We start from the raw sequence: 15,804 nt of genomic DNA on the forward strand, positions 1-15,804 counted from the left end.
CTTTGTTAGTCTCCATAAATTTCTGCTTAATAAATTTGTTGATGCAGACTGGTACCTATTTATTTATATTTGCTCACACCTTCAGTCAATTTCAGTTCCTATATCACATTTGTGATAAGTGCACAAATGACAGTATCTGTGCAGTGTTAATGGTTTCAAACACACACAAATCCCAGCACAAATTCATAGAGGACTGAAATGCAATTTCGATTTCACAAAACTAGATGTAGAATGCATGAAGAGCTTTCAGGCAACTAAGAAGAACAGAGCTCCATAAAGGAATAAAGCAAAAATGAAAGCCTGGCTCTTCCTATGAACCACTGGCCTATAGCTACTGGATTTAACTGCTATCCACTTCAAAAATGATTCACACTTTACACATCTATCATAAAATATTTTAATATGAAAAATCATATTCATTGTAATACATATCTGTGCATATACTTTTTCATTCTGTTTTCAAAAGAAGGCTTCAGAGACAGTTTAATACAACATGGATTGACAAACTTAGTAAAAGCTGAACCAGAGAATCTACTTTTTAATAATTTAAGATCCAACATTTACTCTAGAAGCCATTAAAAATCTTTTAAAATGTTAACAAGTTAATATATTTGTTTTAAAAAAATGTAACAGCTTATATATAAAATGCTAATTATAAAGTGAAAAGCTTTGATGCACATACTGAAGGCGGGCATTTTTGTGTCAATTTTGCATTTAAGTGTTACATTATCTACCTTATTTCTTTCCAGAGTTGAGGAAGAAATGACAAAAAAAGAGATTAACATAAAAAAAAAAAAAGAAAAAAAAAAGAGTATGCTGGCTTTTTAAACTTAAAAATATACCATTGCAACGGGTGCTTACTTAGCAATCAGCTAGTCTTGCTACTGAACCCATTCACAATATTCATTCAGGGCAACAAGCTATGTCTTCCTTGAATAGTAAAAATCAGTAAGTGCATCTTTTCTGTATAAATAATATTAAAGTGACAACATACAAAAACTAGTAACAGATGAAAACACATCAGTATAAAATATACAGATATGATATACAATTATGCCCCAAAGGCTATTACGTAATTTATTCAGATGCAAGCTTTAATTGCACAAATTGAAAAACTGAACAGAGAAATTTTTATATGGCAAAAGACAAGATTTGTTTTATGCTCAACTTAAGAAAACACCACTTATTTTCTTACACAACATAATTTACAGTTTGAAAAAAAGTTTAATTCCAGAGATAAACCCAGTTTCTTTCCATAAATAAGAACTTAGCATAACTTAATGATTCACTTGGGGAACTCAAGCTAAGTACAACGATCAGCTTAAAAACTGCTTCTCCATATGAAAATCCAAAATAGAACTTGACTTCAATTTTTTTTACTTCAGTTCATCCTGTTCAAAATACTAATATATTTCCAATATGGCACAAACGTACGCCTTTCAGAAAGAAAGATAGAAAGAAACTAACATCAGTAAGCAACTCAGAAGATCGATGCTTCTGCTGCTTTATACAAAGTGTGCTTCTCGATGTTCCAATTCTTGCATTCGTTTTGGTCTCAGCCTCTGGTAAGTTGGCTTCCCATCTGCTTGAAGGCCCTCTGAACAAATTTTCCGTTGATCTGCCAGTTGTATAGATGTGTCTGTTGTTAAGACAGAGTCTGTTACAGATTTCAGTATATTGTTATCTGGGCTAAGACCACCATTGGTGTTTACTGATGCATCACTTTTAGGAAGGTCTTCTTCACTCTCCTTTACTTTAATGGAAGGAGGTTTATAAAATGTCCCTGGTGGAGGCTGTAAAGTTCTAGGTGCCCTGAAAGCAGCAAGAGGGCTAGAATCTGAAGAATTCCCTTCTGTAGTCATCCTCGTTGATCTAACAGGCACTGTATATGGCTTACCAGCAATTATGGCATTTCCTGTACTGTTACCAGTATTGTAACAGGATATGGCACATGCATTTCCACTTTCATGTGCTAAATTCTCCTGTGGTATATTGGTCATAATCATTGCAGTTCTGGGTGTCATATCATATTGTTTATACTGCTTACCCCAAGTTCTTCTGAGCATGTGTGTGTCATAAGAAAGTCTGTGACATGAATTAACCCCAGAACAAGACTTGGTCTCAGAAATTTCTTCAATAGTGAGACTCTTACCAAATTTGCCTGAATTAGAATTTGTGTTTCTGGAATTTTTCTTATTCAAAACTGACAAAGGAGGTATGTGGTCAACAGGTAAACTTAGAGGCCGAGCAATTTGTTTTGTCCTTGGAGAACGCATCTGAACTTTGGTAATTTGATGACAAGGTTTTCGTTGTAATGAACTGTTTAGTTTAAAAACGTCTTCAGTAACCAATGGAGAAGGTCCACCATCTATCTCGGACACTGGAGGGACAGTAACACCTATAAGAATTAAATTTTAAACAAAGTGAATTTTCATATAAACTGCATACTTCATGAGCATACCTTTTCCAAACTGTTTTGACAACTGTACTGCGGTTAGCTGTATTGTTAATGTCTATTCATGTTATATGATATGTGTATAATTGTATAAACCATACAGATGTAAATAAACCACAATAAGTCAATGAAAAACTTGTGAACCCTGTTCACATTAACAATCCTATTCATATTTTATACATACTTCCGTTCATAAAAACTATATTTGGGAGGCTCAAAAATCATTACACCACTTATCCACATACCCTACCAGAAGGGCATAATCACAACAGTAGATTTTTCATCACAGCCTCAGTCCATTATACATACTAAACCCTGCAAGATTCTCATATAAATGGTGAACAACTTCAAATCATCTGAATCATCAAATCCAGGGTTGAAGCTGTTCCATCTGATAATACAGTTCAAGTAGTAAAAAAGCAGCAGGAACATCAGTTGGCTCAAATAATTTTATTAAAAATGAAGATATAAAAATGTGTTTTCAATTATCTGTGTGTCCAGACTAGAAAAGGACACTGGGACAAAGTCTGTCCTTGTCCCCATAGGCTCTGTCCTCATCTGCAGAAGCCTCTAACGTTTATGATTTTATATTTAAATCTTTTTATTGAAGCATAAAAAAAAACAATAATCTATGCAACTGCTTATAAATTACAAATAGAAAACAATAACAAGGCCCCCCTCCGCACTTCCAACCCCAACAAAAGCTGACTTCTACTACCCCAAGGAACCTAATCCACCCTGTTAAAATGTCCAGGAGTACAAAATACAACCTGCTCCTTATGCCCTAGTGAGAGAGAAATATGCCCTATGAAGCACTGTTATGATTTTTTAATGTGTGGATGAATAAGTCATCAATAATCTCAGGATTCAGTCTAGCTCTCCTGTCTTCTACAGCCCATCCTGCAATAGAAAATGTCTTCTCAGAAGATGTGCTGGTAGCAGGAATGCACAGGAGGATCCCTCATGCAAATTTTGCCAGTTGTGGACAGCACTTTTGATTGTTTTTCCAAAAAATTAAAACATTATTGTCTGCATCACTTGAACATAACTGCCCAATTCATTAACAGCCTTCAAAGTAGAAATTACACAGGGACAAAGTGTGTCCCCATGGGCTCTGTCCCCATCCCCGCAGTTACCGTAAGTCCCTGTCCCCATGTCATCCTCTAGTCCAGACCCTTCTAAACAGTTACTGATTACCCAAAATGTTTTAGCATTCAGATGCCTGCACTAGGGACAATTATGTTGTACAGTATATACATATCCACCTAAAAGACAAAACAAACTACAAAATTAGATAGATAATTTTTTAAAAAAGAGGCAAAAAAAAAAAAGCAAAGAAAGAAACTTCATAATACTTTACAGATTATAACAATCTCACTTTGGTAATATGTAAAACCTAAATACTGTAAAAAAATAAAATACAAATTTAATCACCAAAATGAAGTGAAATTATTAATATGGGAATATGGAGCTACCAAAACAGACAGGCACATACCAAGAATCATGAAAACTATGTCTGTCTAGTGAATATCTCAAATATTACCAACTAAACCTTGGAAAGACCAGATGGCACAGGTCTCTAGGCAATTTGAATCTACCATAAAAACACCCCAAATAAATTAAAAAAAAAAAAAAAGTATGGTGAGGGACATAAAAACAAAGATGAAAGTGAAACTAAAACCGCTTAAAATGAGCAAAAATCGTGTAAAGGACAGAAGAGAGAGAGTGGAGAGGAAGAAAAGAAAAAAAGAAAAACACTTCTCATCAAGCATCTCTAAAGTAGGACAATAACAAAGACCACTTCTCCTTATAAGTGATATAGCGACATGACTTTTTAGCCAGAAAGGTATCATATTTATAAGTCTGAAATACCAAATTCCACCATCCTTGATATGTATGCAATTTGTATGCTGTTGTACTGTTACGCTGAATTGTCTTCTGTTATTCTATTTTTAAATGTAATAAAAATACTATGACCTTAAAAATGAGCAAAAATCATTTAAATGCTAGGAATGCTAGGTTGCCCATAGAAACATATGGGCAGCTCTAGTGTTTGGCGTGAGCTAAAAACGCTAGCTCTTTATTCCCTTACCCTTAATTGTTCTGTCTGTCTGCCTGTCTTATCTAGATTGTAAGCTCTTTGAGTAGGGACTGTCTTTTTTGTGTATGGTGTACAGCGCTGCGTATGCCTTGTAGCGCTATAGAAATGATAAGTAGTAGTAGTAGTAGTGGTAGTAGTAAAAACTACTGCATGATATCTTTAAAAATAGCCTAAAACCAAAGCAAAAGTAAAACTACAGAAGAACTGGTAATGCTATTGCAAAAAAAAAAAAAAAAAAAAAAAAAATTGTAACCATGAAGCAATCAATTAACGTCACTATGATTTTACCATAAAAATAATTTCATAGATAAACAGCACATAGAATGAAAATGAATGTAAACTACTGCTAGTCCTGCTTAAAATGATTTTCTGCTAAAAACACATTCATGTCATTTAACATTCCAAAAGTCACTTAAAACACAAAAAAAACCACAGGGATTTTAAGAGACCCCTCTTTAAAAAATGGGGGATATATCATTTCATACTTATTAAAAGATTAAAAATAACTAAGGGTTCCTTTTACAAAGCAGCACTACAGATCAGCATGTGCTGAATGCTTAGAAGCCCGTGGGAACTAAATCGGCTTCTTCACATGTGGTGCGCTGCTTAGTAAAAGGAGCCCTAAAACACTAACTAAAATTTAACACACAACTTTTGAAAGATAAATCAAAGCATATAACAAAACAATGCCAAACATGATGTCATAACGGAATGATACAACCAAAAGTATAAAAAAAAAAAAAAACTAACTAAAAACCGTCAAAGTCACTAAACGTCAACGTGCTGCGACGTCAGACAGACTCCATCCAACTGGATCTAAAGATGCATGCAGCTTTCACAGCGCGCTGCACGACGAGGATGAAAAAGTTAAAGATCGCGGCTGGGCTGGCGGGGGGTTGGGGTCCCCCGCCAGCTGAAGCAATATTTAAAAAAGCCGGAGGAAGCGGACCTCGGAGTAGATGACAGCGGTAGGCGGGGGAGGGAGGGAGTGTTAACGGCGGTAAGGGGGGGGGGGTTGACGGCGGTAGGGGGGTTGACGGCGGTAGGGGGGGGGGCTATAATGTGCCCCCTCACTCTAGCCCCTGCCCCCCCTACCGCCGAACTTCAGATACGCCCCTGCTTTCAACACTAAGAAGCATTAGTTTAGTGAAGACCTATGCCTACTGAAATGTCAAACATGGCATGGAGAGACAAAAGTGCATGCTCTGCTTACTGCTTATAAAGCAAAGTTGCTCACCTGTACAGGTGTTCTCCAAGGACAGCAGTCCAAGTATTTCACAGCTGGGTGATGTCATCCAATGAAGCCCGGTGTGGCTGGTGCCTTCCCGCCTGATGCATGAGTACGGTTTCCTCAGTCATTTATCAAAAGCTAAAGAATACAACTCCTAGGGGAGTTGGGAAGGTATGTGAAAATACTTGTCCTTGGAGAACACCTGAGTAACTGCTTTCTCTAATGACAAGCAACCCATTGTATTCTCACAGCTGAGAATCCCTAGCTACTAGACTCATCGAACAATGCTAGGCCAATAGGGACTTGAAACATCAAGGCCTGTAACCTGAAACTATTTACATGCTAGTGGTTTGTGAAGCAAACTGGGCCTAGGGGGTGGAGCTGGATTCTAGACACCGAACAAATTTTTCAAGATTACATGCCTGAACCAGCTGTCATGTCGGGTATCCTGCTCAAGGCAATAATAAGATGTAAATGTGTGGCCAGAAGACCACATTGCAGCTTTACAAATCTCCTCTGTGGAGGCTGATCTCAAGTGGGCTACCGACATAGCCATGGCTCTGACATTATGAGCCTTGACGTGACCCTCTAGAGTCAGCCCAGCCTGGGCATTAGTAAAGGATTAGTAAAGGAGATACAAGCTGCTAGTTCATTAGAAATCTGGTTTGGGTCAAAAGAAATAAAATGTTGGGTGAACTGTCTATGGGCTTTTGTCCGCTCCAGATAGAAGGCTAAGGCTCACTTGCAGTCCAAGGTATGCAGTACACTTTTCTCCAGGATGGGATTGTGGTTTTGGGAAAAATGTTGGAAGAAACCTAAGGTGTGTGCGGAGAACAACTCTATTGTGGTGAAACTTGGTGTAAGGTGGATCAGCTACTAGGGCCTGAAGCTCACTGACTCTGCAAGCTGAAGTGACCACCACCAAAAATACAACTTTCCAGGTCAAATACTTCAGTTGACAGAAATCAAACAGCGCAAAAGGAGCTTTCATCAGCTGGGTGAGGACAACGTTGAGATCCCATGACAGCTGGAGGTTTGACCGGGAGGGGGGGTGTTAATAACAAACCTTGCATGAAGTGAACTACAGGCTGTACAATTGGAGGTTTGACAGTGGGCTTTATTAATAACAAACCTTGCATGAAGCAAACTAGAGGCTGCACAGATACAGGCTTACCTCCTGCATGGTGATAAGCACTAATTGCACTTAGATGAACTCTTACAGAGTTGGTTTTCAAAACAGACTCAGAGGTGTAGGAGGTACTCAAGAAGTTTTTGCGTCGGGCAGGTGAGGGGATCTAAGGCCTTGCCCTCACACCAGACAACAAACCACCTCCGTTTAAATGAGTAACATCACTTAGTGAAATCTACCGCGAGACTCCCTCCGACAAATTTAAGGATTCAAATTCTGTGCTTTCAATATCCATGCTGTGAGGGCCAGGGATTGGAGGTTGGGATGCAGAAGAGATCCCTCATTCCACATGATGAGAGTTAGAAAATATTCCAATCTCCACGGATCTTTGCCAGTAAGGCATGATTAGGATCTTAGTTCCCTGGTCTTGCTTGAATTTCAGCAAAGCCTTCTCTATGAGAGGTATTGGGGGATATGTGTAGGAGAAAGGTATCCGATGCTAGTTTGCCATGTAATCTGAGCCTGGAACGGAACTGGGGGACTTTGCTGTTGAGATGAGTGGCAAAAAGATCCACTGAGGGGGTGCCCCGTGCTCAGAAGATCTTGCAGGCTAAGCTCATATTAAGAGACCATTCCTGTGGTTACAAAACTCTGCTCAGTCTTGTCTTCCAGGCAGTTGTCCTTTCCTGGTAGGTATGTGGCTCGGAGTACCATTCTGTGAAGGAGCGCCCACTGCCACATTCCCACTGCTTCCTGACACAAGGATCCCATACCCCCCTGCTTGTTTATTCAGAACACTGCAACCTGTTTCAATGAGAATAGTTTGGTTCTGTAGCAGATCTCCGAAAGCCTTTAGAGCATTCCAAATGGCCCTCAGCTCAAGGAGGTTGATATAGAGATCTGTTTCCTGAGCAGACCAAGTTCCCTGGGTGTGAAGCCCATTGACATGAGACCCCCATCCCAGGTTGGATGTAACCATTGTTATCACCTTCTGAGGAGGTGGAATTTGGAATGGTAGTACCACAGTCAAATTCAGCATACTCCATTTACAGTTTGATATGCCTGGAGCATTTGACATGGTTGACCATTGTATTCTTACTAGACTTCTGGATAAGTTGGGAATTGGTGGCAATGTTATAAAATGGATTGAAAGCTTTATTACCTCTAGATCCTATCAAGTCAAATCATCTACTGCAATTTCATCTCCCTGGTCATAAAATTGCGGTGTACCTCAGGGTTCTCCCCTATCTCCAATTCTATTCAACCTTATGATGATTCCTCCGGCTAAATCCCTTTCCAAACATGTTTTCAACCCTTTTATCTATGCTGACGACGTTACCATATTTATTCCCTTCAAATTTAACCTGGCAGAAATTTCCGACAAAATAACCAATGGTATGAATATCCTAACTTCTTGGGCCAATGCTTTCAAAATGAAATTGAACAAAGACAAAACTCAATGCTTAATCCTCTCCTCCCAATATTCCACATTCCATCCAACTACTCTCACCACTCCTGATATCACAATTCCTATATCCAACAATCTGAAAATCCTTGGAGTTACATTGGATAAATACTAATCCCTTGAAAACCAAGCAACATCCATCACCAAGAAAATGTTCAACATGACGTGGATGTTGAAACATGTGAAACCTTATCTCCCCTTGAATACCTTCCGCAATTTGGTACAATCCACAGTACTCACCCACGCTGATTACTGTAATAGTATCTTCGTTGGATGTAAGGCCCAAATCATGAAGAAACTTCAGACTGCCCAGAACACGGCAGCTAGACTTATTTATGGGAAGCCTAGATTCGAAAGTGCAACACCCCTCCGTATGAAACTTCATTGACTCCCTATTAGAGAACGAGTAAACTTTAAGGACATCACACTAATACACAAGATCATCCATGGAGTATCACCAAGTTACATGGTCAATCTATTAGATCTTCCATCCAGAAACAGGTCAGCATCTTCACTTTGTATTGTATTGTTACTATGTAAGCCGTATTGAGCCTGCGATGAGCGGGAAAGCGCGGGATACAAATGTAATAAATAAATAAATAAATTTGAATCATCCACCAGAGAAGAGCATGAGTCAACTCTGGAGAAATCTGGATTACATCTGCTAGATTCCCAGCCACCTGAGATCACTGGGAAGCCAGGGTCCACTGGGCTTCTCTCAAATGGAGACGTGTCAAGGGAGTGCACTTTTGAGGCCATATGACCCATCAATCTCAACATTTAATGAGTCGTGACCTGCATGCTGCTTCGGACTTGCAAGCCAGGTACTGATAAGGTCTGTGCTCTCACTTGTGGAAAAGCCCGAGCTTGCAATGTATCGAGCAGGGCTCCTATGTATGCCAATTGCTGGACCTGGAGAAAGTGGGACTTGGGGTGGTTTATGATGAACCCTAGTAGCTCCAACACTCGACCCCTCTTGTGATATGCTCTTTACCAGCCAAATGTCCAGGTAGGGAAAACACATACTCTGTCTGCACAAATACACTGCAACTACCGCTAAACACTTGGTGAATCCCTGGGAGTTGGCACAAGGCTGAATATAGTACTGGTGTTTCCCTACCTGGAATCTGAGATACTCCTGTGACTGGGAAGTACTGAAATGTGGGTATAGGCATCCTTTAAGTCCATCGACAATCTGGCTTCTGCCCCGGATTTGTACAGAAACAGTCATGACAGCTTTAATGAGTGATCTTCACTCATCATGGTAAGACAGCCATTTTTGTTTCACTTGACTTATCCACTGCCTTTGATCTCACAGACCACTCAATGTTACTTATCCAATTGGCTGATACTGGCATCTCTCTTTGTTGTTTTTTTGTCCTTCCTAACTGGCTAATCCTTCTGTTTCTCTCCCAAATCACAGTCTTCTATGTATCAACTTCACTGTGGTATACACCTTAAGGTTCCGTATTAGCACCACCATTGTTCATCTTTTTATACCCTCCAACAACCCTTACAAAATCAGCCCATTTTACTGTGACGATGAGATTTTGTTAGTTCATTATAACGATTTTGTTAGTTCATTATAACGATTCTATTCTTCCAGCTCTCTGATGTTTCCAAAAAGGCCTCAATGCAATCTCTGTATGAATTCAACAGAATTATCTTCGAAGACAATTGCTTGCTAGATTACTAGGAACTCTGTTTCTCTCTTTAACAGCACTAATTCATGGCACACCTAAAGAACTGATCCCATAGTTCAAATACTTGGGTGTTCTTATTGACCAAAGGTGTAACCCTTGAGCCACAAGCAGCTGCACTAGTTAAGTCCTGATTCTTTGCCCTTAGACAATTCCGTGTTGTATGTCTTCTTGTTCTTGGCCACTCTCATCAGATGACATTATTATATACTCTCATCTCCCAATTAGATTACTGCAATACTGTCTATTCCAGTCTCCCACAAATAATTTGTCACATCCAGTCAGTACAATACATAGTAACATAGTAGATGATGGCAGAAAAAGACCTGCACGGTCCATCCAGTCTGCCCAACAAGACAACTCATGTGTGCTACTTTTGTGTATACCCTACTTTGATTTGTACCTGTGCTCTTCAGGGCAGAGACCGTATAAGTCTGCCCAGCACTAGCCCCGCCTCCCAACCACCGGCTCTGGCACAGACCGTATAAGTCTGCCCAGCACTATCCCCGCCTCCCACCACCGGCTCTGGCACAGACCGTATAAGTCTGCCCAGCACTATCCCTGCCTCCCAACCTCCAGTCCCGCCTCCCACCACTGGCTCTGCTATCCAATCTCGGTTAAGCTCCTGAGGATCCTTTCCTTCTGAACAGGATTCCTTTATGTTTATCCCACGCATGTTTGAATTCCGTTACCGTTTTCCTCTCCACCACCTCCCGCGGGAGGGCATTCCAAGCATCCACCACTCTCTCTGTGAAGAAATACTTCCTGACATTTTTCTTGAGTCTGCCCCCCTTCAATCTCATTTCATGTCCTCTCGTTCTACCGCTCACACATGCAAATCAGATCATATTGCACCCCCTCTTCACCCTGTACCACTGGCTCCGAATATTGTATCATAATCATACAGGCATTCCTTTGAGTCTATCATCTGTAGTTCCATATACCCCTCCTCAAATTACTCCATTCCCTTAATGATTGCCGCTTATATATACCACTGGTATATATGGCAAAATCAGCATTCACAAGATGCTGGGCTTTTTACTGTACTGCCCCATCACTGTGGAATGCCCTTCCACACCTCTCCACTTTGAACTATTATTTCCTAAGTTCAAGGCGAGCTCCGGAGGGAGTGCTTCGACCAAAGTGGACAGTTGCCTCACCGAGTTCCACAAGTGGATGTTCATGTAGAGCTGGTATGCTTGAATCTTGGCTGCGAGCATAGCAGCCTGATACGTTTTTCTCCCAAAAGAATCCAAGGTCCTAGACTCTCTGCCTGGGGGCGCCGAGGCATAGTCCTAGTAATCTTGGCTCTCCTGAGAGCAGAATCCACCACCATGGAATTGTGAGGTAGTTGAAACTTCACCATTACCGTCCCTCTATCGACTCTGTACTGGGACTCAGCTTTTCAAGGAACCACTGGATTAGAGAGAGGGAACGACCAATTTCGCAAAAGTACTTCCCTGAGTGTGTTATGCAAGGGAGCCATTGCAACCTCTGTAGATGGAGAAGGATAATCCAAGACCTCGAGCATCTCGGCCCTGGGCTCATCCACAACCTCCATAGGGAAGGGAATATCCTTAGACATTTCCCGAACAAAGGAGGAACAAGAGACTCTCAGGCGAAAACATCCTTCTTTCAATGGGCGGAGTAGGATCAGAGGGGACCCCATATGTCTCTTCTTCAGAAAAGTATCTGGGATCTTCCTCTTCCTTCCACGAGCACTCATAATCGGTATCGGCCAAAAGCTCTCTAAGAGCAGCCCGAACCTGCGCCTGTCTCGATGTCGAGGAACAACGACCTCGAGGGGGATGTCGAGAAGTCAACCCCTGCCTGGACTGCGGCAAAGCTTCCTCCGCCGACGGAGAGTCGACCCGGGTGGCAGCCAATACGGACGGGGACCTCACCACAGGCGAAGGACCAGATGCTGCTTCAACAGTCGGTGCAGAAGGCGCAAGGACCCCTGGCACCGAAGTAGACTGGTGCAGCAATCCCTCCAGAAGCTCTGGAAGAAGGGCCCTGATGCGCTCGTCGAGAGCTGCCATCGGAAAAGACTGGGGGGCCGGTTCAGGAGTCTGTGGCAGAATCTGAGGGGGCTTGAGAGCAGGTACCAGGCTGCCAGAAGACCGACGCATTGGCACCTCCTGTATAGAGGGTGAGCAGTCCTCTAGGCGCAGACGCTTCTCGGGTGCCGAATCCCTCGGCTCCACGGAGCTCTCGGTACCGCACATGGAAGGCGATGGATGACGGTGTTTCTTAGCCTTTGCTCGACGCCCATCATCGAGACTCCTCGGTACCGAACAGGAGGACGTGGAATCCTCATGCCTCCTTGGGGGGGGGGGGGGGGGGGGGGGGGGGGGGGCCCTGCATAGCAGTAGGCCTCGAGACAGGTGGCGACCCACTCGATGCCTCGCTGCTCCCAGCACGATGTGATCATTCGGCAGCCATTACCTGTGCTCTGTAAGTCGATGCTACCCTCGACAATGATGCCCTCTGTACCGATGTCGATGCCGACATCGAAGGACCGGACCGATCCGCAAAATGTTTTTCCCGTTGAGCCTCCCGAGACACTTGGGTCCATTTTTTCATTAAAGGACACAGCTTACAAGCAGCTGGTAGATGATCGGGCCCAAGGCACTGGAGACACCACGAGTGGGAGTCGGTACCCGAGATGGTCCGGTTGCACCGAGTACAACGCTTGAAGCCGCTGGGTGTCCTCGATGACATGGATGGAAAAACGGCGGCTGCGAAATTAAATGACTTGATTTTGGCAAACAAGAAAGGCACAAAAAGGGAATATAAAGCCCGACCTCGCAGTCCAAAAGAGGGCCACGACGAAAAGAAAACAAACAAACTCAGTGACTAAAAACCAAGGAAAATAAAGGTAAATACAAAAATACTTAAAAGAAAAAATAATATTTTTGAAAAGAAATTGAAAAAGCGGTCTCGTCAAAAAATCTCCTGGGCCAAAGGTAACAGCGAAGAAAAAACTGCGTGTCACCTCAGTCGCGGAAAAAACGAAACTGAGGGAGTCACGCTCGTGCTGCGGGCTGGAAGCCATTCGCGCATGCGCGGTGTGCTCTGCCCACGCAACGGAGCGTTCTTCAGAGACTTTTCTGATTTTTGCTTGGAAAAATTTTCCCGGTCTCCTGGGCCGCTGCGGACGACAACCCAGTCATGAGAACAAGCAGCCTGCTTGTCCTCGGAGAATATCCTGTTACACCTGGTGCACTTCTTAAAGCTGCTGGGGAATTTGTGCTGAGATTTCATCTGGAAAAATAACCACAGCAAAATCAAACGACTGGGAGTCCATAGTACTCAGTGAGTCCTATACCCGATAATGCAAAAAAAAAAAAAGGAAACTTGAAAATGACTGAAAAAAAAACCTATGAAGCTAATGGGAAAGTAGAAAATAAGCTTAAAGAAAGCACAAATTTGTACAGAAAATGTCAAGATGAGGCAAGTACTGGTGAAGCACATAAGACCAGACTCATGGAAAATGAAAATTGAGGTAGTTCCACGTGACAGCTGGGTGGAAAGTTGTACGCATGGTCAGTAGAGCTACTCAAAACTTCAACTGTATTCTAAGCTGGAGAAATTTCCCACACAAGCTCCTTTGATGGCATCACCCCATGCTGCAAGAACTTATTCTCCTTGTCCTCAGAGAAATTATGATACAAAAGGGCTCAACAAGGAGTGTTTTATCTATGCAATATATATGAATTTAAAAAATACCCTAGATGGTTAAAAAAATATATCTAACATGGAAATGGCAGATTGCATTTTATGTTGAGATCTTTACAGCACACAACTATAAGCACTTTTCTCACATTTATTTTTACACTACATATAATTACAGAACTAAAATTAAGCAATCTCTTGCTAGACACACTGGGCAACCTTTTCGTCACCACAACTTCAGAAATGTTTTTCCAAAATTATTATTTTAGTCATGCTTGTCTATTTTTAATTCATAAATGTTTGCCAGTATCTTGATGTATTGTTTTATAACACCTACAACTTTCACTGGTTTTATGTTACTATATGGTAAGTAGCTTATGTAATCCGTTGGGTTGGTCGTGAGCCCTTGGGCCCTGGCGGAGGCCGGCAGGGCGCCGACCCAGGCCAAGGGGAGACCGACCCACCACCGCACACCCCAGCTACACAATACCCCCTAAGCTACCCCTCCCCCCCAGTCCCTCAGGAAGAAGGGAAATAGGCATACAGGCGGGCCTCGCGGCCGAACCGGAACCCACGCAGACAGAGCCACTCGTGCGAGCCTCACGGCTGAACTGGAACCCAATCACACACAGGGAGGGGTGAAAGAACCCAGAGGGCCCCAAGATGCCAGACACGCGCTGAACACCAGCAATAGGGCAGAGAGGGAAACAAAGGACCAGAGCGGGCCACGCTCACACAGGGGACTAGCGCAGGACAGGGGAACTAACACAGCAACCCCCCCCCCCCCACCAGGGTAGGAGCCCCAGGCAGAAGCCAGAGGAACCAAACACAAAAGGAAGGCAGAAAGCCCTTGCCTCAAACCCACTGTAGACAGAGGCACACAGAACACAAAGGGTTAAGCTTGTAGAGCCAGCAGAGAGAGAGTGCCATAAATCAACAAACAATCAGAGAGAACGCTTTCCCTCCCGAGAGGGAGTGGGGCCCGTCCAACAAACACACTGGCAGAGGCAGGAATACAATACACACAGTACACAAAGGGTTAAACTCACTGAGCCAGCAGGCCGGGACACTGGGAAGAGAAATCCTTAAAACAAACAAACAAAGGAGAACGCTCTCACTCAGCCCAGAGCCCGGGAGGCTGAGCAATGCCCAGCCCCCACTAAACAACCGAGCAGCTGACCCTGATTACAGAGCTAGGCACACACACACACACACAGCAGCAGCTAACCCAGAGGGAAGGAAAAGAATACTCTAAATCAACACAGATCCCTGTCAGAACCTAGAGCACGTTCAGAGAGAAACCTATCAGGCTTTCCTGTTACTACCAAGAAGTAACGCAAAAGCAGAGAAACTCCTCAGCTGCAGGCTAAAGTACTATCCCCTGACGTCAGCACAACCCCTGGCAGCCAATCAGAAGAGACGTCCCCCCTCCCCCTCAGCCAAACCGGCAGAATCATAACATCACCCCCCCCTTCAAGGGCCCCCCCTACCCCGTCCACGAGGTTTAGGTTTGTGAGGGAAAAGGCGATGGAACCGTCAGACTAGGACTGGCACGTGGACATGAGTAGCGTCCTCCCAGGAGTTGTCTGCCGGTCCATATCCCTTCCACGCAATGAGATACTGGAGATGTCACTTATGTACTTATGTAAGCGCCTTGCATCCAAGACATCCTGGACTTCGTATTCCCCCTGGGAGGCTGAGATGGCTGGACTAGCAGGCAACGCGGGCAAAGCCCATTTTCTCAGAATCACAGGCTTCAGCAAGGACACATGAAAGGTGTTATGTACCCGTAATGTAGGTGGTAACTTTAGCTGATAACAGACCCGATTCACTTGCCTCACAATGGGATACGGGCCCACAAATCGAGGTGCAAAGCGGGAGGAGGGAATCTTCAGACGAAGATTACGCGTGGACAACCACACCAAGTCGCCAGGCTGGAAGCGCGGTTCCACTCTGCGAGACCGATCCGCTTGGCGTTTCATACGAGCGGAGGTCACTCGCAGCGCTTTCTGAACTGATGACCAAATTGCTTGGAGCGAGGTCAC

At 43.2% G+C, this 15,804-nt stretch overlaps 1 protein-coding gene across 3 annotated transcripts in view; it reads right to left on the bottom strand.

The window, feature by feature from the left end:
* Positions 1-421: 421 nt before the first annotated feature.
* The window catches only part of ARHGAP29 (Rho GTPase activating protein 29), a 321,071-nt gene continuing 305,688 nt past the window's right edge, over positions 422-15,804 (bottom strand). For all 3 annotated transcript variants that reach the window (XM_030206020.1, XM_030206021.1, XM_030206023.1), the window contains one exon: positions 422-2,398. In XM_030206020.1, coding sequence (XP_030061880.1) covers positions 1,506-2,398 — 893 coding nt within the window. In that variant the 3' untranslated portion in view covers positions 422-1,505. The remainder of the gene's footprint in view (positions 2,399-15,804) is intronic.

Source organism: Microcaecilia unicolor, chromosome 6 (assembly GCF_901765095.1).
Source record: "Microcaecilia unicolor chromosome 6, aMicUni1.1, whole genome shotgun sequence".
Lineage (NCBI taxonomy): Eukaryota > Metazoa > Chordata > Amphibia > Gymnophiona > Siphonopidae > Microcaecilia > Microcaecilia unicolor.